The sequence below is a fragment of the Balaenoptera musculus genome, chromosome 3 (genome assembly GCF_009873245.2).
Source record: "Balaenoptera musculus isolate JJ_BM4_2016_0621 chromosome 3, mBalMus1.pri.v3, whole genome shotgun sequence".
NCBI classification, from domain to species: Eukaryota; Metazoa; Chordata; class Mammalia; order Artiodactyla; family Balaenopteridae; genus Balaenoptera; species Balaenoptera musculus.
This window is the reverse complement of record NC_045787.1, coordinates 28,982,181-29,009,708: the sequence shown is the minus strand read 5'-3', so window position 1 is coordinate 29,009,708 and position 27,528 is coordinate 28,982,181. Positions and strand designations below refer to the sequence as shown.

Genomic DNA, 27,528 nt, shown 5'->3' with positions numbered 1-27,528 from the left:
AAGTCTTAAAGGTGATTGATCAGGCGTTTTAAATGCAGCAACAAGATTTACAAGCACATAATGAGTGATAACGTCCCCAAAACAAATAAATAGTAAGAAGAGTCCCAGATCTGGACTGCCTTTTAAAGCATGTTTTTGTCTGCAAAGAGGAATTAAAAATTAGGATGATTATTTTTAATAATCACACAAACTCTTTCACCTATAATATTCTCTTCATCGAAGCAAACATAAATTGTCTTGAATTTTTCATTTTGCTTGTACGTAGGGTTGCCAAATTAACCAAAAAAATACAGTATTTTGGAACATACACTAAAACATTATTTGTTACTATTCATATTTAACTGGTGTCTTGTATTTTATCTAACAATCCTACTTGTATGTGTACGTTCGGTAAAATGAGACTGTTTCCAAATTGAAGGCTGAGACACCAGTTTTGTGGGCACGATGAGGGAAGACCAGCTAAAAAAATGTTACCGAGCCACTTACTGAGAACCTGTTCTGTGCTTAGGAAACATAAGTGATAGGATGGGAAGATAATAATCTAGAGCAGGCTGGCATCAAAAAAGGAGGTGGGAGGGGAGAGAGGCAGGGCACAGGGGAGAGGAAACAGAGAATACCCGGAAAGGAAGGGGCTCCTGGGAGAGAGGACTGGAGAAGCAGGATGACCAGAGGGAAAGGAGAAATGGGGCGGGGAAGAATTTGAAACCCTTTGATGGCTTTCACATACTGATCTTCCCTCTGCACGGCCGACCTTGGAATTTCATACTGAGCTCATCCAAGCGAGTTCTCTAAGAGGAAGTTCAGTTCCTTCCTGCGGAGAGTTCCGGGCTCCCCCCGGTGGCTATTGTGGGTATCGCTCCTCCAGACCCTGCCTCATTTACCCCCGAGATTTCTCATCTCTCACTTTCCCTCTTAGAACTCGGCCCATCGGCTTCCTCCGCTCTTCCTTCCCTGCTTTTTCTGATGGCTTATTCATTCGGAGCCTGCTTTCGGCATGGCATGACACCTCCCAACTGCTCTGGCCCCCGGAACAGGCCACACAGAGCTGGTCGTTGTTGCCCCAGTTCTGGGACCACCCGAGCGGGAGAAGGGGCAGCGCGCCGCCGCGGAGGCCGGATGACTGACAGCAGCCTCAGGTCAAGTGCCCGGCGGGCCACCCGGAAGGAGGGCGTGTGCTCCCCTCCCCCTCCCCCCGCCCCTTCCAGCGGGAAATGAACCCTTCCTTCAGACGCACGTAATTAACGGCACCAAAACCTCTATTTTCAACACTCTGTATATGAATAAAGGCTTACCAAAAAAAAAAAAAAAAAAAAAAGAAAGCATTTTACCGGGAAAGGGAATCCTACTTGGGGTGAGACAGGGCTGCTGAAGGGATAAATATGGGAAGCACACAGACCCCCAACTTCTCACAGTGTAGGATTTTAAAAAAATTGTTAGCGTTATTTACTCATCAGAAACGTTAAAAAAAAAAGCGTTAATCTGAAAATTTTCCAAAGTTCCATTTGTGAACAGATCTGTGAGCTACCACACAGAGGGATCTCTGCTGGCTTCCCCATCATCTTAGTCACACCCTGACAGGGCTGCCACGTCCCTCCGCCCTAATGGCATCTCCAGCTCTTCCACAGGCTGATGACCAGCTTCGCAGGCGTGACTGTGGGCAGAGGGAGGGTGGAGGCAAAATGCAGCTCAGGCTGCGACTGGAAGGAAACTGGTGATTGCAGGAAGAAGCACTTCCTAGGGGTGGACTCATTTTTTGGTGGCATCTCCCTGATTGCTTCTGTATCCAGAAAGTCCCATAGATGGGGATTCCCTCAGGGTGGCGAGAGCTGGTTTGATGCCCTCAGGCTGTGAGCATTTCCCCAATCAGCCATTCCAATACCATAGATGCCTTGTAAAAAGTTAGATTAATCAAACAGTGATTTGTAAATGTTTTGGTCAAAAGATCCTTTAGAGAAATTGATGGAAATTAAGGATTTCTCCCCCAGAAAAAGGCAAATGCACAAAACTCTCCCCACGCTTTCAAGGGCTATTAGAACTCACTTAAGTCTTCACATGGATGATCTAGGGGTTTGTGGACCATACTTAAGAGCCCCTCCTCTAGATGGATGCCACCTGCTAGTAGAGGGTCAGATTAAAATGTCTCTAGACACAACTTCGGTCTGGGCATTCCATGATATTGCCTCCCAGTCCTCTGTTAAAAAGCATGACAGAAAAAAAAAAAAGCAGTTGTCGTAACTCGTGCTTTATGAATAGAACGGTTCACTAGCACATTGGCTGTTTCTGAAATATCCCTTGAGAACTTATTCAGCTCTTTTCACAAATGGCAGCAGTAATCACATAGATAAATCTACCTACCTAATTTGAAGGTCAGACAGGAAATTACTTTTTTTGGAAGAACCAATGGTGGCATTACACTTTTCTAATTAATCCCAACATGGAAATGATTCAATTTATTGGAGAAATCTGAATCTGAGGTGAACAAGTAAATGCATGCTGTTACAGCAAAGTGCTTCCCTCACCTCCTCCTGTTTCCAGTTCTAGGAGTTGGGCAGGGAGAGTGTGTCCTTATTTATTTTCCTGTGGTTGGCTTCCCCAGTTGGGCCTTCCAAAATTTTACCTAGTAAAATCTAAAAAAAAAAAAAATCTGCGTGGCATCCTTCCCAGCATTGTCCTGAACTCATTGCAATACTTCCATGAATGAAAATTTTATTTTCCTTCAGGGAGAAGAATAACAACATGCAAAAGTATAATGTAAAACTAATTTTTTTCTTTATTGAAAATACATCTACAAGGTAATGCTTCTCAGTCCACACTGGGTGCATGTAATATGCAGAGCCTGTGATGGGCTGGCAAGAGGATCATCCCAGAGGACCTGCTTTCCATAAGAGATGGTTAGTATAAAAAAGATCACATTGTGTAACAGAGTTAATTTGACATGATTAATTTTTACTCTACTGGTGTCATGACAGCCATGTACATTAACTTTTGTAGTGTATTTCCCAAATAGAGCCTTGACATTAAATGGTTACTCCACCACAGCCTAATGTTAACTTTTGTACACATGTACGTAATGCTCGCGATCTATATAAAAATATCTCTAATTGTATATCAGAGGATGTATGTCTAGATTTTCAATCTGTTAGCATAATTAAGTCCATTCCTCACCATTTTCAGTCAGAAACTCAAACACAGCTGGTATTGTCTGACAGCTCCCACTTCACATCTTTGACTGGATATTCCTTAGAGGGTAAAAAAATTAATCTCCTCTAAACTTGGTAGCTGCCTTGCCTGAAACTAATACCCCTAGTGTTTTGTTTTGTTTTTTTTTTCTTGGAACCACACTGACATGACTTCATACTGTTTCATCTTCTACGGTTTCTCTCAGGGACGCAAACAAAACCAAACCAAACCCCACTTCAGCTGAAGGTTTTAAATGATTTGGTGAATGGAGTTCCAACACAAAGAAATATCTTGTTTTTCTCATTCTAAGAACTTTTGATAATAGTCAAAAACCTTTTCAAATAAGAGACCACCCACCCGGTTCATGGACCTCTAGTGGAGAGAGAGCTCATTCATTTGACTTCTTTAAAACATATAAGAAGTGACCTTATATTTTGATCTGCAGACTTCCTTAAGGAATGATTTTTGAACTGAAAAGAAAAAGTGTTTCAGGTTAAAAAAAAAAAAAAAGAACCTCTCCTTTTAAAAAAAACCTTCCTTAAAGATGACTTATAATCTTGGTGTTTTCAAATCCTCTCTTTATAATGTCAACCATGATCCGTTCTTTCCTGGCCATCTTTAGTGTTCCATAGTAAGACCGTGAGCACCCTTGCTAGTTGCTAGTCTTACGTTTTATTTTCTAAAAGTCTATGGTCAGTTGAGGAGTGGTGGGAGATATCCTTCCCAGAGTAGTCCCTTTAGTTTGTGAAGAGTAGGAAAGAAGGGAATACTTCCCCTGTTGGGAAGAACTAAGCAGAGTTTCGTGAACAATTCCACTCCTGGAATGGCCTCCAGCCAGGTGACTTGTGTAACTGACATTTTGGACACAGGACCTGGTAAACCACACAGCCATCCTGCCTCCACTTAGAAATGTTCATTCCCAATCAATGTCTATTCTGAAAGTCCCATGCTCCATGGAATGATACTTGCTACAGGATGTTCTTTGGGGAAATGGAGGGCAGGCTCTTTTATGGTGCCACAGGATGTTTGGGTGAGAATCGACCATAAAGGCATCTAAGGAACTCGCTCATTTTACAGATGGGAACACTGAGGCCTAGAGATGAGACGTAACTTGCCCATGGCCACATGGAATTTTCACTTTCTGCGCCTCCTCACAGCTGTGCTGGGTGTGTATTCGTATTGTCCTGCTACTAATAAAATAAGGACACAAATCATAAGAGAAAGGGAAAAAAAAACCCTTGTAATGTCCAACCGATAACCCATTGCTGATCAAGTTGTTTTGTTTTGATACTAAAACTGAATTGTATTCTGAAGGATTTTTAAATTCTGAAAGTTGATTTAAAACCATGTTTTTAGCCTAGTATTTGTTTTGACTCTTTAATTTGTAAGAACTATCACATTTACAGGATTGTGTGCCACATAAACTTGTAAGATCTGATCAAGACTATTTTTGATCTCAGTACCTTATTAGATAAGACTAACATGAAATGACTTAAAAATTTCAAACATGGGATGAAAACTATACATTTTGGCCACTGCAAAATCCCCCCTTGTTTTTGGATGAATATTTCCCAATCCTATCAGGGCAGGGAGGAAAAGGGAGGTAAGGGGCTGACTGGAGAGAATGAGTTGAAATGAGATGGAAACATTGTATAATGGTTTTCAAACACCTGGTGCTCAAGGAAGCATTTCTTTGTGTTAGTCTACATCTTGGTCTCACTATCAATGGATTTCTCAATTTCGCTTTCCTGGGCAATCAGCTGATACGGTTTCTTCATTTCATTCTCTTCAATCACTGAGTTACCCATTTCGACATCCCGGTTCTTCAGTTCATGTCGTGACAAGTGTTCAACAATGCCAGCTCCCAGGGAGTCTCCCAGCACGTTGGTGGTGGTACGAAGACGGTCCCTGGGGAAGGGAGGGGTGGAAGGAAAAGCGAGGCTCCTGTGAACATCACGGGATTTCAGCTCATATTTTGAACCAGCTGGCTAAGTCACTGGGGGCATCTCTTAAAATTCTGCTTGGTATAGCCACCCACTGCATCATTCCATAATAGACACATAACATTCAAAATCGTAGTTACTAATATATATCCTTATAATAAATAACTTATATTAATAATTATATTATTATTAATAATTATATTATTATCCTTATAATTAATAACTTATATTAATAATTATATTATTAATAATAATATTATCCTTATAATTAATAACTTAATTAATATATTATTATTAATTAATAACTTATAACGAAGGATATATATTAGTATTAATTTTCAGTTACTAATTAGAGTACCAACAGTAGGAATGACCCTCCCCTTTCTCCTTTTAAATAAATTTTTCTTTGGTTCTCTTTCCTACCACTCACTTTCCTTTTACCAGAAGGTCTCAGAAGTGTGATCTAGAGACCCCTGGGGGTCCCTGAGGCAAAAACAATTTTCATAATAATGCTAAGATGTTATTTGCCCTTTTCCCTCTCATTTTCTCATGAATGTCTGTCTAGTGGAGTTTTTCGAACAAACAACACAACACCAAAGATAACACAACAGATTGAATGCAGAAGCAGTTAGTCTTGTATTAAGCTAGACACTAAGGAGATTTGCAAAAATATAAAATGGTATCATTCTTTTCCCTAAATTTTTGGTTTGGAAAATGATATTTTTCCATAAAAATGTTATATATGTGAACATGTAATGAATGGATTATTGTAACCTTTAAATGAATTTAACATTTAAAAAATGCCTAAGTTTTTCTAACATGATAAATATTGATAGATATGACCCACACAGATAAAAGCTTTGGGGGTCATCAATTTTTAAGTGTAAAGGGGTTGTGACACTAAAAACTTTGAGAACCACAGCTTTATACTACAAAAGTCTTCACATGAGTCAAGTAGTGACTGGGGGCCAGACAGTGAGCTGAATGCTTTCCATGTGTCAATGCATTTAATCCTCACAGCACCACCGGGAGGTAGACGACATTATTGTCTTCATTCTGCAGAGAAGGAAACTAGGGTGGCTGCGTAACCTGGCCAGTGTCACACAGGCGCAGGACACAAACCCAGATCCAAGTGACCGTGGAACTCACGCTCTCAATTAATTATCTTCCCCCCACTTATTGTGCCTTGAGAACACTGAAGTTTTTGTGGTCATTAGATCTACCTCATGGAGTCTGTGTAGACTCCAACACCTACTGTGTCCTTCTAGGCTGTCACCTTTGGCATCCTGGGGAGCAATTGTAAATGCAAGGAAAAGAAAAGAGGCAGAGAATGTTAGCTGGAAGGGTGAGGGGAAACGGGCAGAGGGGTGGGCCCTAGAGGTTAGTGTCTGAGGGTGCTTTTCTTGAAACTTTCCCCAGAGCCAAAAATTAATTCCACTTAATGACGCCAGCTCTCTTCCCACTGTCTGCACAGCTGCCCCACTCGCTGTTGGGGTCAGATGGGAACATCTGCACTGTATTACGCCATTGGAATGGGAAGCGCAAGAAGAAAGCCTGAGCCAGCCTGGGAGGCCCGCTGTTCGGTCCCAGCCACCATGGGGATGTGTTGTGCAATTCAGAAATGGCTTTGTTGATTTATGTTGGCTTTGTAGACAACGGGTTTCCCAATCCCCGAATGGTTTTATAGAGTGAGAAGCATAGCAGCCAGATGTGCCCTGCAGGCTGATAAGGGAGAGTGTGCATGGCGCCTGGGGCTTGGTGGCCAGATAACGGCAGGGATCAGGCAGGGAGGACAATTTAATTACAGGCCAAGCCTCCCCTCTTCATGGAGCCCTTTGGCAGGGGTGCCAGGCTGCCTGGTGCCCTAGGATGACAGAGGAGAGCCCCACGACAGTAAGCCGAATGCAGTCTCAGCGTACTCACAGGAACCAGTCCACTGCGATGATGAGCGTGATGTCGTCGGTGGGCAGGCCCACAGATGTCAGCACGATGACCATGGTGACCAGGCCCGCCTGAGGAATCCCAGCTGCCCCGATACTGGCAGCCGTGGCTGTGATACTGTTAGAGGAAGTCCCCAAACAGAAAACATTTGTTTAAATCTCCCCAGATAGAGAGCAGACCCTGTAAAACATGCACAGGGGCGATGTCTGACTTGCCAAGTTAACATAAGAGGATGTGCTTTAGAAAACTGTAAGTGAGATTGTGTAAAACCCATTGAGCTAATAATCATATTAACTAATATTTATCAAATGCCTATTACGTGCCTCCTGATTTGTTAAGCATGGCTTACCTCATTTATTTCTCACAACAACCCTTAGGAAGTTGGTCCTGTTCTTACAGCTGTTTCTAAATGAGGAAACTTGTGCCTATATACTTTTTCATGTACCTGGAAGTATTTTGTAAGGTCTAAAATACTGCACAGTTACAATAACAATTTGTTTCTAATAATTCCCTTATCCAAGCAGAGGATTGTAAAGATACTGAACTTGTATGGTTACTGGGGTCAGAAAAAAAATCAAATTTATTAATTCAAAAACAAAATGATTTATGAACAAGGTTCTGTAGCACTAGCAATATTTTTTATGGAGGCAGTGTGAACCTCATTTGTAGGGCACATAAACTGTCTGGGACTCAGTTTGTTAAATATCTATTTGATAGGCTTATGTGAGAATGTGAAAATGTTTTTTGAACAATAAAGTATTACCTAGATATAAAGTGATATTCATAAAGTAATAAGTCTGTGGAAGAGACTCTTCATGGTTCCCCCGCATTGTTCCCCTTGTACAGTACTAGAATGTTTAGCTGGTGTATGGCCGCCCACAATGAAACTATATTTCCCAGCCCTGCTTGGAGCTTAAACTAAGTTCTGGCCAATAAGACATAGGTGAGGGGCGTCCCTGGTGGTGCACTGGTTAAGAATCTGCCTGCCAATGCAAGGGACACAGGTTCGAGCCCTGGCCGGGGAAGATCCCACATGCCACGGAGCAACTAAGCCCCTGTGCCACTACTACTGAGCTTGTGCTCTAGAGCCCGCAAGCCACAACTACTGAGCCCACGTGCTACAACTACTGAAGCCTGCACGCCTAGAGCCTGTGCTCTGCAACAAGAGAAGCCATGATAATGAGAAGCCTGCGCACTGCAACGAAGAGTAGACCCCGCTCACTGCAACTAGAGAAAACCCACGCACAGTAACGAAGACCCAACACAGCCAAAAATAAAAAATAATAATAATAATTAAAAAAAAAAAAAAGACATAGGTGAAAGTGATCAAGCAAATTGCAGGTTGTGCCATTCCTCCTCCTCCTCCCACTGGCTAAAATTTGGAGGTGATGTTGAGCCATCCTGGACCACCTGGATGAGGGTGATACCCCGGGGATGATGGAACCACAAGTTTTGGTCCCTTACACTGTAGAACACCTACCAGCCTGGAGGGCTTTGTGGGGCGGAGCTGCTCCACATGAGAGAGAAGTACAGTTCTATCTTGTTGAAGTCACTGTAATTGTTATTATTATTTTTAACTCTGACACACACACCCGAAACTTTTTCATAACGCTGGGCTTTCCAACCAGTATGTCAAGGTATGCCCAAGAATAGGTTATAGTGAACTGAAATATTGAGCTCCCAGCCCCAGTTTAGCTAGACTGGGCCTGGGGCTCCCAGAACCTCCAGGTCCATCACCTCTGGCCATGATCAGCCCCATCTTTTTTTTATCCCAACGCATCCTACAACTATTATCATTTCCCGATAGTACAAAATATGTATACAGAGTCTGACATAAATTATTTCTAAATCAACATAGATAGACATATACACACAAATGTGAGGGAACTGATAGAGATTTAAAAAGACTAAAGTGGGGCTTCCCTGGTGGCGCAGTGGTTGAGAATCTGCCTGGCGATGCAGGGGATGCAGGTTCGAGCCCTGGTCTGGGAGGATCCCACATGCCGCGGAGCGGCTGGGCCCGTGAGCCACAATTGCTGAGCCTGCGCTCCGCAACAAGAGGGGCCGCGATGGTGGGAGGCCTGCGCACCGCGATGAAGAGTGGCCCCCGCTTGCCGCGGCTGGAGAGAGCCCTGGCACAGAAACGAAGACCCAACAAAGCCATAAATAAAATAAATAAATAAAATTTAAAAAAAAGAAAAAAGAAAATGCTCCCTATTTCACTTACAAAATTAATTAAAAAAATAAAATAAAAATAAAAAATAAAAAGACTAAAGTGACATAAAAACCAAATACAAGCCATAAACCTGGATTTGATCCTAGTCTGGGGGAAAAGCTATACAAGATATTTTGAAACAACTGGGGAAATTTGAATATAAGCTGGATATTCCAGAAGTTTTTTTAAGAATCTTACTATTGTGGTTATGTAGAAAACTATCCTTATTCTTAGGTGATGCATGCTGAACTATGTACAATGAAGTGTCATGAAGGCGGGGGGGAGGTGGGAAAGAAGCAAAAATGGCAAAATGTTAACAATTGTTGGTTCTAGGTAGAAGATGTGTGTTGTAATATTCTTTCAACTTTCCTATGTGTAAGACAATGTAAGACAATTTATAATCAAAATGTTGTGAAAAAACTGATTTATTTTGATTTCCAAATTAAATTGTTAATAATAATTAAAACACACACACACACACACACAAACACACACACACACACTGAAGAGCAGGGTCTGATCTGGATTGTGAGATTTTGTCTCCATTATACTCATTGGTCTGTTGTGCACGATGACTTTCATTAAGCAAAAAGAAGGGACGATATTCACATGTGCACATGGATATGCCTGAACTGTCTCCAGAAGGATACAAAAGAAACTAGCAAGCAACAGTGGTTGCCTCTGGAGAAGGAAACTAAGAGATTAGCGGAAGGTAGGAGAGGGAAAATTACCTTTCACTAGACAGCTCAAATAATAGTTAAAAAATAGTCCACAAAAGGAAAATTCTCAACCTGTTTGTCAGTGTGCTCTGTCATATATACTGTCTAAAAATTAACCCAAGAGAAAATGTTAATCCAGTTTTTCAAATGTATTTTTATTTTCGAATTTTTTCAATAAAAGCTAATGAATAATAAAAGCTAAAATTTCAAGGCCTTTTATTGAAGTTTAACATTTTTTAAAAAGAGAAATATCCATACTATGTATTCTACAGATTTTAAAAAGAAAGAGCTGGATATGTTTATAGATGGTATACGGATGAGTAAATCAATCAAGTGGCAAGCAGTATGTATGGTATGATTCCATTAATTAAAAAAAAAAAAATGTGTGTATGTCTGTGCATTGGAAAAGGTCTTTGTATACCAAACAGTAACCCTGGTCACCTATAGAAAGATGAGGAGTGATGGTGGCAGACAAGTTTCACTTTTTACTTTATACATTTCTGTATTATTAGAAATTCATTACTAATAAATATGCACATCTGTAGTTTAAAAAAAATAAAAATCTCTCAATATCAAAAATAACACTATTCCTATGAAGAGTGCCCTCTCCCAGTTTCTTCACTCAAGCCCTGATCACCGCTCATCATTTAAAGTCGTTCTTAAGAAAAGGTCGTATAGAATGTCCCTTGTACCTGATTGTAATAATCTGTCCAAAGTTCAGGTCGAAGTTGTTAACTTGAGCAATGAAAATGGCAGCCAAAGCCTCATAGAGCGCAGTCCCATCCATGTTAATGGTGGCCCCTACTGGGAGCACGAATCTGGTGACACGTTTGTCCACGCCATTGTTCTCTTCCAGGCACTTGAAGGTGATGGGTAGGGTGGCAGAGCTGAGCACAGTAAAACAGGACATGTCAGCTGACCATCCTCACAGCTCAGACTGTGCCTGTCCGTTTTGGTATTTTGGACAGAGAGTTCCTTCCTTCCCCACATCCTAAGTGAAAGGGAACTAAGTCAGCACTAGTATAAATAGGGGAGCAGGGCTAGGGACAGTGGGTCCCCTCACTGGGTCATTTGGCAGCTCCCCTGCTTCTGGGTTCCTCTGTGAGGCATCACTTGTGATTACTCCCCACCCCCCAACAAGAGCCTGTGCCAAGGCTCGGCCATGTCTCCCTTAGGCAAATGGCAACTGGATGAGGAAGATGAGAACGGGCAGGAAAGGATAGCTGATTTCCATTTTGTCCCCTGAAAGGGTATATAGCCAGCTAGTCTTTGAATCCCAACTAGGTCTGACTAGCATTGGAGTCAAAAAGCCAATTCCTACGTCTGGACATTTAAAACCTGGAAAAACACACTCCTGCCCCTCAATCTGAAGGTTCTGGTTCAAAGTAAAGTTTGAGATACATTTTCTGATAGAAATAAGCCACGGATATATGCGTACCTGGAGGAGGTTCCCAGAGCCGTGATGAGCGCTTGCAGCAACCCGCCGATGAAAACCCAGGGGTTTTTCCGCGTTACCAAGAAGTAGAGGAGGGGCAGGACAATGACGGCATGGATGAGTAAGCCCACGATGACTGTCACTGTGTACATGGCAAGCTGCCCGCCAATGACTCCCATGTCTTCCATCTCAACAATTTTCCCTGCAATCAGGAAGAGGATGCCCAGAGGGGCGTACCTATGTAGAAGCAACACACGCACAGTTGGAAGTCTGATTTCCAACAAGCTATTCCACAGAAATTACCAAGTGATAAGAAAAAGTCAGAGAGTTGACTTCCAAACTTTTCTGCGCAGAATACTATGAGGACTTGCAGAAACTGTGAACGTCTTTCTTTTCTTTTTTAAAATATAAATTTAAATATAACTAGTGCATAATTAGGCTTTCCTCTCACTCAGAATTTCTCTAGGTCACAATTCTTTTTTTCTCCTAAACCAGGAAAAAAAGGCAGGTTCAGAGGTTTTGTTACTCACCTCTTTTTTTCCTAAATAACTGTCATTTCACCACACCTGGGTCACTTTGGGGGTCCTCAGATGCCATCCACCCCCCCCACCCCACATCCCATCCTGCTGTCTCCTGCTCCCCTGCTAAGTACTCTGAACAGTCAGAATCAAGTGAACCAATATCCAGACTTCTGGGAGCATTTCCTACCTTGGAGCTTGACTCCCAAGCTAAAGCAAGATGCACACGATGGCATTTCAGTGTTTTAGATTTGCAGACAGCTCTCTTAATCAAGGACAACTTTCATTAGTTTTTCCCATATTACACACTACTTACAATATTACTTAGTATTAATCTTTTTAAATTTAAATAAATGTATGATAAGAGGAAATTGTATGTTACAATGCAAATGAAAAACTAGCATCATTTGCCATAAGTAGAAGGCAATCATAAAATAAATTCAGAGCTATCAAATTTAATAACATGCATGTTTGTACTACCACAATCAGGTTATGGGTGTTCTAGTTAAGCAATTATTACCCACAGGCTGCTACTGCCATTTGTGATCTTTCGCCTGTAGACTCGAAAGAATGAACAACGGAGACATGAAATGTCTTGTACACATTGAATCAAGGCCCCACTCTCTTTGTCCGACGTGTGCTGTAAACTACAACCCAACTCACATTACCCAAAACAGAGAAGCTGATCATCCTTCAGGAGAAGGGTCTGCTGGGAACTATGGAGGACTTATTTCATATTGAAAAATACAATGATTCTTTTAAAACTCCTTTAAAAACACAGGCCAGGAAATTATAAGAGCACCTGTTTTCAGAAATGTAATAACTCAATGTTGAATGTGCAGGCAGACGTACAGCTAGAAAAGCTACATGTGAAGTTCATTCAGCAGCCTTGAATAGGCTTCTTTCATAAAAGAGGTGAAAGGTGGAGGCATTTTAATAATATGAAGATAAATGTCCACTTTCAGCTCTGCCAAGATTTCCAAGGAGGGCCCCCAGCATTTCAATGGTGACTCCTGGGGAGATGACATTCTGATCATCTTTGTGCCCCCAAGTTCATATCCATCTTGAACAAACTCCTGAAAAATGGATTTCTCTGGGCTTTGGGGGCAATAAAGACAAAAGATATTTTTAATCATGATGGTGAGGGCTTTTCTTAGAAATGGATGTCTTCCTGCCTCAGGTGCCAAGAGGGAGTCTGGATCTAAAACAAAGGAAAAAGGGAAAGCAACCCTCACAGGAGGCTTAAACCAATCACAGGGTTCTCTCCCTGCTGGGGAGAGTTTACTTTCCAAGGCCAGTGTTCCTCTGTGGATTTAGTCTTTTCCTTTGTCTCCTGCTCTCAACTTTCTTTGAAGGAAGTTGTGTTATAAATTGTGGCTTGGCCTTCTATAATACTTCCCATGAGTCCTTCAGGCTGGATGCAGAATGGCCATTTACACTTCTTTCTTAGGACTGAAATGGAGGTGAGGAGAGCTCGGTTTTTCTGATGGTCTAGGGGCTTTTCCCTCTCCTGGGAATGCTCTTCTCTCAGTACTTTGCATGGCTAGCTTCTGCTGATCACCCACCTCCTCAGAGGCCTTTCCGTCCCATCCAAGGCAAATTTTAAGCCTCTGCCCCATTCACTTTTTATCACATCACATCATATTACGTGAAAGAAAACCTCATGTTTTATTTTATTATTATTTTTTTCCATAGCACTTGTGACTAAAGCACATGGATGATTTGTTTGTTTGTTTAAGAATGTAAGATCCACACAAGGTCTTACTGTATAGCACAGGGAACTATATTCAATATCTTGTCATAAACTGTAATGGAAAAGATTAAAAAAAAAAGAGAATGTAAGATCCAGGACATCCTTGTCTGTTTTCTTCATTGCTATACCCATAGTACCTGGCATTAAATGCTTGGTATATAGGAGACAATCAATAAATAGTATTGAATGAATAACTAATTAGTTATCAAATGGAGGAATGAGGAGTGGGATCCCATCAGTGCTGGAGTAAGGGAGTTGACACCTTTCAAAAACAAGGAAGCAAACTTATGCAGACAGGCTTGCAGATATGTTCAAGGCCACTACCAGCCCAGAAAGTTACTGATTTTCTTGTGCTTACCCGAATGAGATCATTGCAATTGGCCATCCTGCCTGGTGGCATCTTCCTCAGTACAGAACACAAGTTGATGGCAATAAGCATCTTCTAGATAGCATACATAGCAAATGGAAATACATACCACATTATCACTGCTACCAATCTCATGATGGCTTCATTAAGAGAATCAAAGAACTCTCTCAGGGCCTGGCCCTGCTCCTTCATGTTTCCAATCACAAATCCGAAGCACATGGAGAAGACAACTAGTCCCAGGGCATTGACCCCATTCACAGACCCTGGCACTGGGACTAACTCCTCTGTGATCCTCGTCAGAGTCTCCATGGCCTCTGACACATTATTTATCACGGCACCCACAAGTGTTTCATTGGACTGGATGGGCACTTTAAAGCTTCTCTTCTCATAGTTGGTTTTAAACTTAAAAAGAAAAGGCACAACAGGGATTAAAAGTAATTTTTGTTTTCTTCTTTTGTACTTTTTGCTCGGATTTTCTATAATGATATACATTACCCCAAATTCAGAGAAAAGCGTTATACAAAGTATCTATCTACCCTGTCTGTCTATCATCTATCTATTTATCTTCTATCTATTTACTTATCATCTACCTAATCTGTGACAAACCTCTACTACTTCCTCAGCACAGACAAACACACACACACACTCAAATACACAACAAACCATAATAGGAAAGAGGTTGAAGATGGAGTAAACAGATACATGTGCTTCTGCTTTTTTCTGAAACCCTAATAAAATGACTATAAATTCAAATATTCACAATAATCCCTTTACCTTCTATGGGTTCATGTTAGGGGATCATGGACAAATCACCTAACATCCCTTTGTTCATATTCCACAGCTGTGAAACAGGGATAACTGTGCTGGTTCTACCTCACAGTGTTGTTGTAATGATCAAATTAAACAGAATATATGAGAACATCTGGTAAATTTTAAAGCACTATACTAATGTTGGCTGGTGGTGCTCAATAACAAAGCCCTTCAGGGACTAGACTTAGTTGGAGACCAGTGAATATTAAACAATTTAAAGTCCCCAAAACAACATTCTTCAAAGTATTCCTGAGAGTATTAGTTCTTAAGAATAGTTGCATGAATAATACTTGAGGATGACAACCCAGTTCTCAAGTCTATAGAAGAGTCTCCTCTTTCCCCATAGCTTCTGCATAGATGCCCCAGACAGAAGATGCTGAGTGTATTACTGTGGCCATTTGAAACAATTAAGCCCATCTCTCTATGATTTTAACAAGAGCAGAATTTCTGGCCTTCACATTGATGGGAGTAAAGCACCAGAGAGAATAATAATCTATGGATGTTGACTGGATCTAGAGTCTAGGTGAAGAAAGCACAGATGTACATGAGTGTTGGGCCATTTCTCTACCAAGAGTAAATGGGAGACTTTTTTGTCCAGTGGGAAAGCACTATTCCCAAACAAGGACATGGCCAGCTGTTAATACTGTAGACATATTCCCTAAACAATCAGTGGCACTGCTCATAATTTTAACAAAGAAAGTGACACCTTTTTGTCAGTCAGCTCTCAAATCTCTATTCTACTGGGGTGCTTATGCATTTTACGGATTGTCTAGGGTGAATTTTCAATCCCAATTAGCCTTTCCTACACCTCCAACTCTTTCCCCTTAGACACAGTTTGCAGCCTACACAGAAATTGCAACCTCATTTGCATTCTGATCTAAGACAAATAGATCTGGGATGATTCATTTGCTTCCCTTTCAAAATCCTGTAAATGCAATCCAAAACCAAATACAATAAATCTTCATGAGTCAGCACTTTTCCCAGCGTTGCTAGACATCAGCATTTTTGATGTCACCTAGTGCCAGCTGACTAACTGGAATAGTCAACTCCATGGTGCTGGGGTTGGCTGGTTGGGTTGAAAGGGGTTTATTATTTATGATTACAGTTGTTTTGAATAAAGAGAGTTAGATTTTGCCCTCGCAGGCTTTTTTTTTTTTTAAATAAAGAAGGAATTCTGTTTGAATTTTGCAGTGTGCTCATGCATTACCTATTAAAAATGGTCAATACAAATTTTTAAAAGGGAAAAAAGCAAAGAGTGTAAAACTTGGTCCTCCATGAGTTTGGGGTTTGATTTTGTTTGTTTTACAGATCCCAAGCACAAGGGTTAGGGAATTACAACAAGGGTGAAGTGACACCATCTGGAGAAATGTTTGGGAGCTATAATTTAACAACTAGAATGTCTAATTGTTTCCCTTTTAGTATCTTGGGCAACAAAGCTTTTTTGTTCAGGTGAGGTTAGAATGAACTTTACTAATTTTATCCCCTAATAGTAAAATGTATTTGTGTCTTCAACACAGAGAGCCAAGAGTTGCTTGGATTTGGGGCTAAAGGGAACTGGATTTCACTATGGCCTCCTGCTAGGGGTCTCATCAGCCTGGATACCCCTTCCTGGGAAGCAGAACAGAATGTAGAAGCAGAAAGAGGATGGAATTTGAAATCAACACAATGGATTTGAATTCGGGTCTGCCATTTACTACTTGTGAAATCTTACACCTACTTCATAACCTCTCTGAATTATCATAGATAAGTTGTCTCATCAATGAAATGAAGACAATGATACCCATCATATCTATGTGAAGAGTAAATATAACATTAGTGCTTGGTACAGAGCGGACATTCAGTACATGATGGTGGCAGTGCTTTCTGATGTGGTTCCTCCTTTAGAATCTATAAGGCCCTTAGTAGACTTTGAAAAAAACAACCCATTGATTTTTAAAATCAAACCCAGAAACTTGAATAATCTCCCTAATCTTTAAAGCAAGTTGTAAATATATCTTATACTGGAGTTTGCTTGCTTGGTGAGCTTTTGTGTATGGGCTATGGAGGAGAGGAGAGAGAGTCTCCTGATTAGCCTTCTTAATAATTAACAGAGACTTAATGAGTCATTTGTATGCAAGACATATAGTGTCTGGCAACTAATAAAGCCTTCAGTACAGGGAAGACCACCCCCCCCCTCCTAATTCCCCAGAAAACTCTAGTGCTTTCCATCTGCTTGGCAAGAGTAGTGTTTCTTACTACAGAGAAATGGGAAAAAATTAAATTAAATTAAAAAGAGAACCCTACTCTGTTTGGTACACCAAAGAGGAATTTTAAAGGTGAATTAGTGGCTGTGTTTACCTGTTTAAAGCAAGCTTCCACCAGATTTGGAGGGAACATATTCCTGTAAAGAAAATAATGGTCACTTGAAAAATTCCCAAATAATAAATCAGTTCCTTAAATACTTTTTCATTGTGTCTAAGGTAAAGATTGCACTGAAATAAGCAGCAAATGGAAAAAGAGAAAGATTTTGGTGGATCTTATGAAATGGGACATAGGTCATCCCTCAGCGTGGCCCATGTAGTTCATATTTTTCAAGGAAGTCCCAAATTCAACTCATCTGTCCTTTTGTCAGACAATGGAATTTTTTTATTCCAACATCAAACCCTGCTCCTAGGAAAAACCCAAGCGAGAATGGAAATGCCTTTTATCATAAGCATTCTGGTTAACTGAGGTATTATTCAGTAATGGCCATTTTGGTATCATGCCATGTGTTTAAGGACCAAGTGTTCGGAATCAAATGTCATGGTCAGACTGTTCTCCACAGAGTCCTCCCAAAGGCCCTCTGGGGGATGAGATATTGACTCTGAATTGCTAGAGCTTCTGAGGCTCTTTGGTGACCAACAGGGAGATGGCCCACAAAATTTGAACTTGAGGCCCATGTGGCAGGGTTTGTTACTGCCTCAGTGCAGCGCTTGTGTTCATGGTGGGGAAGAAGTAAGAGGCAACACTCTCGCTGGGGGATCTCTAGCCATCTATATGACCTTGGCTAATTCATGGCACCCATGTAGGTCTCAGCTGACTCATCTGTTAAAGAGGAGATTGGATTAAACTATCACTAGGGCTCCAAGACTAAAGGCTGCGGGAGAAGGAGACATGACCCAGGCAGCTGGAGAGTCTGAGATTCCAGCAGGTGTATGTCATCAATCAGATTTTAAGGTTATAAACTCTTGTCTCTTCCTACTGCCTAGACCAGGGGTCCCCAGCCACCGGGCTGTGGGGCAGGAGGTGAGCGGCAGGCTAGCCAGCAAAGCTTCACCTGCCACTCCCCATCGCTCGCATTACTGCCTGAACTATCCCCACTCCCCAGCCCCCATCTGTGGAAAAACTGTCTTCCACGAAACTGGTCCCTGGTGCCAAAAAGTTGGGGATCGCTGGCCTAGACCATCCAGTTTCTTTGTCCTTCCCATCTATGCTCTATGGGTCTGTTTCTACAAACCCTGAGAGAAAAGTGAGTTTAGGAGATTCCAAGATAAACGCTCGAACCAGGTGTCTGGGTGGGGACAGGTTAGTCTTACACTTGTCACTGGGGCAAGGAGGGGCAGAAACACACCAGATAGAGAATGACAAGATCCCAATTCTTTAAACAAGGAGTAGAAATTATACAGAAAGAAAGTATAATAAAATACCCCTAATCCAAACTCCCTCAGGGTAAACTTCCTGAAAAGAAAATGGTGAAAAGCCTTAATTAATTGTACGAACTAAATAAAATCATTATCATTGGGTGCCAACTTGGTATGAAATAATACAGAGTGGCTTGTTACCTTCGGATAATTGCGATTAACTCCCTGAAAAGGGCTTTCAGGGAGGCACCATGGGGCTGCCTTGTGCTTACATACAGATGACACAAAGTCACTCATGGTCGGAATTGAGAGGTGCTGCTGAAGAGACCCTTTGTTGTCCAAATCACTCTTGAATCTACCGGCCACAGACCCATTCCTTGAGATGGCACGTGAACTCAAGTCCCTAGGAGGAGTTTCTCTCAGATGGTCGGTGGGGAATCCTTTAGAGTAAGCATCTAGGATTGGTAAGCCAGTCACTCTGCAAGTACATTGTAGAGAAGGGAGGAAAGGGCTAGGTTTGGGGAGGACAGCCTGGGTGGGCTACTTGCTGGAGGAATGCTAAGCAGGTGGGGCATTGAGAGGTCCGTGCTGGGATATCTTCCATTTGCCTTTCTCCATCCACTCTCCAACCTGCTCTGTGCCTGGGAGGCTGACCCCTCACCTTCTGGCTTCCTGTTGGGTTTGTCCAGTGGGAGGCGCTGACAGATCACAGGGCAGTGGGAGGAGAGAAGTGGATGTATATATTCTTCCGGCTCTCCCTCTGGCAGGTTGGGCAACAGCTCCCTCCCTCCAAATTAGAGCTGTAGCCCCTATCCTGAGGGCCCTTTCCCTCAGGACACAGCCTGTCCAGACTTCCAGTATCGGCTCCCTTCTGTCCTCAGAGCCACAGGTGGTAACAAAACAGCTTCCTATTGCTGTTAGTCCTCTAGTGTCTCACCATCACTTGTAGGTTCCCTTTACCCTGCCCACACCTTTGCAAACCCCGTTCAGTGATCCTTTTGGGCTTGCAATACGCTTCCTGCCAGCAACTGACTGATGCAAAGGCAAGTGTGGAGAGAGAGCAGGCAGGGACATGCCAGGCTCAAACTTGGGCTTACTTCTCAGTTCTGTGTCCAACATATTCTATCCTCAAGTCTGTTTCAAGTATTAGATAAGCTAATTTGTAATCAGTGTACGGTCTGTGTATAAAACAATGCTAAAGAAGCCATCCTTTAATCTTTTATTATTGATCTGCCAAATCCTTTCTTCATAAATAGTACAAAAGGAAAACCTTGGGACAGGTATGATCAGATGATCTCTAAAGTCCCTTTTGGAAATAAATTGTCGTGTACAATGGATGATGATACAGATCACAAGTTCCAAATTAAAAGAGTCCAATGAACAGGCTATACTTGAAAAAAAAACAAAAAGTAGCCTTAAAGAGCAAGACTTGAGAAAAGTAGGTCAAGAATTATTGAAAGGCATTATGCTAAGTGAGATAAATCAGACAGAGACAAGTACTATATGATTATCACTTATATGTGGAATCTAAAAAATACAACTAATTAGTGATTATAACAAAAAAAGAAGCAGATGTATATAGATATAGAGAACAGATATAGAGAGCAAACTAGTGGTTACCAGTGGGGAGAGGGAAGGAGGGGGCAATATAGGGGTAGGGGAGTAAGAGGTACAAACTATTAGGTATAAAATAAGCCACAAGGATATATTGTACAACACAGGGAATAAAGCCAATATTTTATAATAACTATAAATGGAGGATAACCTGTAAAAGTTGTGAATCACTATATTGTACACCTGTAACATATGTAATTGTACAGCAATATACTTCAGTAAAAAAATCACACACACAAAAGAACTATTAATATTGCAAGGTGAGCTGCACAGCTGAGAGGATGACTGAGTGCTCAGATTCTGAATCCTAAAAGCAAGGCTCTTAAATCCTTATCTTCTCCTTGCTCTTCTCACCTCTTTCACATGAGATCAGAAAACGGACCCTTACTTCCATTTCTGTTAGAAAGAGGTAAAGATGTGACCTTCATTTCAAGCCCAGCGGGACTGGTTCAGTCAGATACCTCTTCTAGGGTTTGGTCAGCTCCCCCAAGAAGAGGGGTTGGGTGGTCAAAATATACCCAAAAGGATGGGCTTGCAAGGACGTACCTGATCAAGTCCAGGAAGGCGTCTGCAGCTGTCACTTGTACAATTTTGCCTTCTCTGTGCATGTTTTCCTTTGTGCCCTTCCCAGGATGAATTATGATGACAACAATTATGCCAATCACCACGGCAATGATGGTCGTCGTCATGTAATAGACCACAGCTCGCATCCCCATCTTCCCTGACGCCTTACTATCTAGGGCCGCCATTCCTGGGGAAGGCAAACAGAAGGAGATTTTCAGCAAATCAGTTCAGGGAATTCTCCAGTGGAAGGTCACAGGAAGAGCATTTCCTTCACCACTCCCCTACCCTCTCCCACCCAGCAATGGGATTTTATACATGTTATGAGAACTTGGCACCAAATTTAATCAGGCCATCAACAAAAGGTGAAGGGAAAAAGCCATGGAACGTCTAGGCATCAGCTGTGTCAGCAAACTCGTGATCACCTATTTTCTGCCCCAAGAATTGATATCATGCGGCTCTCTGATGGTTTGAAGGGACAATCGAATTCTTTCCTAGGTTGCTACTAGTTGGGGAAGTTATGAGTGTTAATTAGTGAGGTGTGTGTGTGCGTGTGTGTGTGTGTGTGTGTGTGAAGAGATACCTTAAAAGATTTCTGGCAGAATAATCTAAGCATATCTCAGGTTTTGAGCACTGTGCAGACTCACACAGATTAACTGCCATTAAGTTCTTTTATAAGAATTATTATTTTATGTATGTACTTGGGAGTCCTTTTTTTGGATATTTTTACGTAAAATTTCAGCTATTATTTTAATCACCTACTGATTTATCTTCAATTTACATTTAAAGTAGGCCAAAGTTCTCGAATAGCTTCTCTGTTGTTTCATTTTATCTCATCTCATCACAATTTTTTAAAAAGAATAATTTTGGTGGGGTTCTTCTCATTTTTGCACTCTGCCTTCCTCCACCTTGTCCCATAGGCCTGGAGTATCTTATCTCATGTGAAACATTCTTTCCCTCATTTTTAGGACATCTTCAAAATCTACCTCAGGCAAGGCATTATCCCCTGTGAGAGAGGAGGTATGACTTTGAAGGTTTCCCTAACTGCTCTAGCCAATGGAACACATCTCCATGCCTCTTGGGATGGAAAAAAATTGGAAATGACCCAAAACTCTCAAGAGATTAAGTCATCTTAATAATAATATGGGCTCTTCTGTTTCATTAACCATTTCCTCACTTCTCTTCCTTCTTTCTCCTCCCCAAACCAGCTAAAACACTAAAATCCAATTATAGCATCATCCAATTATAGTTAATCAAACTTTTTTCTTTACTATTTAAAATCATGATTCTATAAACGTATTAAAAGTTTATATTGTATTTCAATGATCAGTATCAGATTCTAATAGTGGTTCAACATGTAGGTAGTGACCCTGTTCATACTAATGTATTGATATTTAGAGTAAGGTAAAGTATTGAAAAAAATAGTGTCCATGATTGCCAGATACCTCGCTGGGTTTGCTCCAAAATCTTGATACAATGGTAATGAGCTCTATGGGAACTGAAGCCATGACCTTCAACTTATAATTTCATGTGTAATGTGTATTTGAATCATATCATTCATAATTTTCATAATAAGCACTTAGTACCTGCTACGTTCTTATTTTTAACAATTTATAAGGCAGATTAAAAAACAAACAAGTAACTTTCTAAGGTCTTAGTTAACACCAAATAAGGGGGAACTTGAACCCAGATCTTGTGTAACTGAATTTAACGTACTTTCTCCCCCTGAGAAAACCAACTACAGTTCCCACAAACAAGGAGGCCAATTTTGACTTTAATGCATGAACGTAGCTTCTTTTATCCTTGCCCTGGGTTTCTTGAAACCCAGGATTAATACCCACTTAAGGGGATGGTGCCACTTCAACACTTCACCATCATTAAAAATGGGCTAATCTGTTCTCAGTCCAAGTGGTCCCATCCCCCCAGGTTCATTCTCAGGTCTCCATCATATCTCAAAACATCTTGGCTTTCCTGTGCTTGAAATCATTTCTCCCAGAAGGGGCCCACTCTCTTTCCCATCATTGCCTGAGCTTGTCACCACTGAAGCCTGCAATTCTTCGGTGAGCGAGTGGTGTGGGCACAAAAGGCCGGATATCTCTGCTAGGGGTACCAGGCGGCAGTATTTTCTTCCTCCGAGATGCTTTCTTTCCCTCTCGCCTTCTATTGTGTGGTGCTGTTCCGTTCTCTCGCCAACTCTTCTCTGCCGCTCCTGCCCACTATTCTCGACCTATAGCTATTCAGAGAGAGCGCTAAGTGGTCAAGGCAGAGCACTGGAAACCAACGTGGCAGACAAAGGAGGAGGCTTAAATCTCCCTCCCTCCCACCATGGGGGAGGGATGGGGAAAATTATACCAGAATCCACAGCTACAGGGCCATCGGCTCTAGGAAACAAAGTCTATAGGTGTTTTTTTTTTTTAAAGAAATAAAGTTTAAAAAAAGTGAAAACCAATAAGAAAGTATTTTCTCCATATGCTCTAATTCTGAAATAGATGAAGACAAACATTGAGGCATTTTTTAGCAATGAGCCCAGAAGGAGAATCAACAGTCAAATGAGAGGCCTCACCAACCTCTGCATATTGACCTTGTTCCTCTGAAAGAGAGTAAAGCAGCAGCTCCGATTGTTTCAGCGGAAGAAGGAATGTGTGGGAGTATCTTCATTAACCGATTCTCCATGTAGGTCCTTCCCCTAAAAGGGTTCTGGTGTCCCACAGGGGGGCTGCTTGCCCACTTCTGCCCAGGGTACCCCAGCATCCCCTCTCCTCCTTCCAATTCTAACCACTCCCTTTTTCTCTGAGGCAGGCTTGTAAAACTAAAGGGACCACTAGAAGCAAAGCCACACACTGTCATCAGGGCAACAGCAGGATGGATGTGGACGATCTGTCACAACACTGGGCCTGAAAGAGAATAGCCTTGATGCTGGTGGAGCCAAGAAAATGGAGGAAGAGCTCTGGAAGGCGAAACCCCACATAAGCCAGCTGTCATTCTTCCTGTCTCTTACCCAGACTCTGTGACCATCTTCTTCCCCCAGCCTCCTGAAATTCCAGACAAAGCTCTACACTAGAGATAACACGCGTCTGGGCACAAGGGTAAAGTACTAAATCACTTTGTAGAAAAGAGAACTCTGGTAGGAAGTGCCCTAAATGTTTGAGAAGGGAAAAGTTTGCATTGAGCCTTGTCACTTTAAAATATATGGAAGAAAAGGGCACTGTGGTGAGGGGGAAAGAGGTCCCTTGGGTATGTAGGTACTTGCGGGAGTATGTTATGACAACTATGTGTTCATCTAAATATGTATTTGAGAAACACATTCCAGAGCAAGTAGTAAAGATAATGATCTTGACTGGTCCCTTTTGCTTCATTTGATCTGGGCTTAGCTAAACCAGCCCCATTCAAGATATCCTGACATCTTTATTATGAAAACAATCTGTCATCAGAATTAAGATCCTCTTGAAACCCAAAGAAATACTACATTGTCTTACATGTTTGTAAGTTTATATGTTTTGTAAATATTCAGTTAACTTTTGTGCTGGTTCACTAACTCACCAAATTTGCCCTCTGATCAATGGCACATATTCATCTAATTTCATGACAACTGTATGTTGTAGATATTGTTGACACCATTTTAAAGGTAAAGAGACGAGGCCAGAGATGTTAAGTAACTTGCCCAGTGTTGCACAGCTAGTAAACAGCAGTGGCAGGATTCGTACCCACAATCTCAAGGGAGTACCCTTTCCACTATACCTCAATTCTAATGGACAAGCTAGGAGTCACCCACATTTCATTTGCTTGTTATCCATGCTAACTTTCTTGCTTTTGAGATCAATATTGAAATGAGCCACCTGACTGGAAGAAAATTTCACGAAGGGAGGTAACTGTGGAAAAACTCTGACATTCCCCACCTTGAGGGGAAGTGAGTAACACTGGTCACCAGAAGGACCAGCCAGAGAGCTGATCAATCAGTTCAAATTCCTCTCTATGCCTAGAAAAACAGCCCAGAGCATGTTCTAATGGAGGGTGGAGGGTCATGGATATTTGCTGACTGTGGGCACATGGGTCTTACTTTCTTTTCTAAAAATCAACCTGTCAATAACTGGTCATCAAGAAACTAATCAATCATTCATTCCTGCAAACCTATTATAAGTTTACCAATGAGTTTGGCATCTAAGAAAGATTGAAGAAGACATTTTCTAGAATGTAAAAGATTTAGACTTTGCTTCAAAACACCTGGGTATTTTAGGCAGCAGTCACTTTGAAGAGAGAGGAAAGGAAGAGAAGAGAGTTTCTTGATACAAATGGGTCAATATGCATTTACCTCTTTATTTATGAAGACAGTCTTTAGGTAATCAGTTCAGCACAACAGATATGCGCCAAATTCACGTTTTTGGGGTGGGGTTGGGGAGGGAGTGTTTCCTAAATATGTGTATGGAACTCTGTAAATCTATTGTAAATTAGATTTCTTCTGGTATAATATTTGGTATGACTTCTCAGAGAAATGAAATATGTATTCAGTCAAGTATTAGAGGGTAACATAAATAATGTCAAGTTCCCAAGGCTCTATTATTTGCATGGATTTTATTCTCCCATCAGCTAAAAATCTGTCTTATACATTAATGTGCCTCAGTCTATTCCCCCAATAACTCCTATTTCTGGTTTGAAATGTGAAATCTAAAGAAGAAGCCGTCTGTTATGAATTGTCTTTCTACTCGTCCTCGTGGTGTTTCATTGTTCTTCCAGGGCCACTGGATCAGCCCAGAAAGAACGGAAAAGGGGGGATGGCAACGGTGGACTCAAGAATATTGTTCTGTTTCAGTTGTTATTTTATTTTACATATACTCCTTCTCCACCATGGGCTTCTCCAACACTCATCTAATGAAAGCCGCCTGTTCTCAACCCTCCTAGAATTTCAAGATGGGCAAACTTACAACAAGGAAATCAAGGATGAGCTCTAGTATGTACTGTATTCATTTGAATAAAAGGTAATGATTTTTAATAAGAAAGTTAAGCTCTAGAAATACAATATACTTCATATTTACAGACTGAAAAATGAGCTCTTGTGTCCTAAAGCAGCTGCGCATTGCTGGAGCAAGGGCACACTGGAACCCTCAGCAATGGACAGTGAATAGGAGAGCCACAAAGCTCCGAGGAAAGGCGGCGAGGGGGAGGGAGGGAGTGTGAAACAAATCACTTTAAATCTCTGTCTAAAACTATGCGAAGGTTTTTTTCATTGAAATATTGTCTTCTGGCTTCTTTATAGACTAGATTGGAAAAAAAAAAAGTTCTATGATTGTAGGGGTTCTGGAACAGAAGGCAAATCTTTAAAAGTTAAGTTAGAAACTGTATCATAGGGGGCTACCCTGGTGGCGCAGTGGTTAAGAATCCACCTGCCAATGCAGGGGACACGAGTTCGAGCGCTGGTCCAGGAAGATCCCACATGCCGCGGAGCAACTAAGCCCGTGCACCACAACTACTGAGCCTGTGCTCTAGAGCTCATGAGCCACAACTACCGAGCCCCCGTGTGCTGCAACTATTGAAGCCCGTGTGCCTAGAGCCCGTGCTCCGCAACAAGAGAAGCCACTGCAATGAGAAGCCCGTGCACCACAACGAAGAGTAGCCCACGCTCACCGCAACTAGAGAACCGCAATTAGAGAACTGCAACTAGAGAAAGCCCGTGCGCAGCAACGAAAACCCAATGCACCCAAAAATAAAATAAATTAAATAAATAAATTTTTAAAAAACACGAAAAAAAAGAATTCTTAAAAAAAACTGTATCATAATTTTGCATCACAATGAATACGCTGGTTATAGCCTCAGAATTTCATCGAAGAGACAATATTTCAAACTACTTGAGGCCAACCTCAGGCATTTTTAGAAGCACATTCTTCCTAAAAAATGGCGGCACAGTGATTAAGAGTTCCGGCCGTGAGGTTAGAATACCTGGATTCCACTTCGAGCTCTGGTACCATGTGACCTCTGTAAGCCTCAGTTTCCTCATCTATAGAATGGGAATAAGGAAAGCTCTCTCACAGGGTTTTCATGGCATTAAAGGGACTTCTATACAGAAAGCACTTAGCATAGTGCTTGGCACATAGTAAGCATTCAAGAAACATTAGTTGTTATTATTATTAATTAATCAGATAAATAATAAGCTACTCTCTGTTATTTGACCTCTCTGAGCCTCCATTTCACCTAGACAAGAAGATAATAATACCTATATTGCAAGTGTAGGGAAAACTTATATAAAGAATCTGTACAAAATAGGCCCTTGATAAATGTTAGTTATGATTATTATATGACTCCCTCTACTAGAATTTTAGTGCCAAGAGAGCAGAACCATATGTCTTATTCATTGATGTAGCCTCCTTGCCCAAAACAGTGTCTGCACAGGAAGGCGCCCAATAAATGTTTGTTGAATAGTCATTCTTACCACCACTGCGGCTGTTATGCCCAAAGGAGGCCACACACTTTTTAAAAAAGCGTTTAGATTAGGCTCCTGTTCAAATGACGAGCACTAAAGTTGCTTTTGCTTAAAGCACTCTGAAATGCGGACTCACCAATTTTGATTGCTCTTCCCGCCAATTAATCCAAAATAGTGAGGTTCCTTCTATCTTGAAGAAGGAGAGACAGACCTTGTGGGGAGTGACCTGGTATCACCTGGAGCTTTATCTCCAGAGCTGGGAGGTCATCAGAGCAGGGCAGGAGGGGCAGGAGGTTGGCACACCTCCATGCAGAGAAGGGAATGGAAGAGGGGGTGGGGTCTAACATGTGCTTAAGTGGGTCATGGCTAGTATTTTTATCCATTAATGAAAGAGGATAGAAAACCATAGAGTGCATACATGGGGTAAAGGTATTGTTTTGTGAAACTTTTTTCAGCTGTGT

At 41.5% G+C, this 27,528-nt stretch overlaps 1 protein-coding gene across 1 annotated transcript in view; it reads right to left on the bottom strand.

Annotated features, from left to right (window-relative positions):
• Positions 1–3,319: 3,319 nt before the first annotated feature.
• The window catches only part of SLC1A3 (solute carrier family 1 member 3), a 74,568-nt gene continuing 50,359 nt past the window's right edge, over positions 3,320–27,528 (bottom strand). The window contains exons 4-10 of the mRNA XM_036848721.1: positions 20,641–20,845; positions 17,219–17,261; positions 14,181–14,473; positions 11,437–11,670; positions 10,691–10,885; positions 7,047–7,181; positions 3,320–5,088 (exon numbers count right to left, since the gene is read on the bottom strand). Coding sequence (XP_036704616.1) covers positions 4,884–5,088; positions 7,047–7,181; positions 10,691–10,885; positions 11,437–11,670; positions 14,181–14,473; positions 17,219–17,261; positions 20,641–20,845 — 1,310 coding nt within the window. The 3' untranslated portion in view covers positions 3,320–4,883. The remainder of the gene's footprint in view (positions 5,089–7,046; positions 7,182–10,690; positions 10,886–11,436; positions 11,671–14,180; positions 14,474–17,218; positions 17,262–20,640; positions 20,846–27,528) is intronic.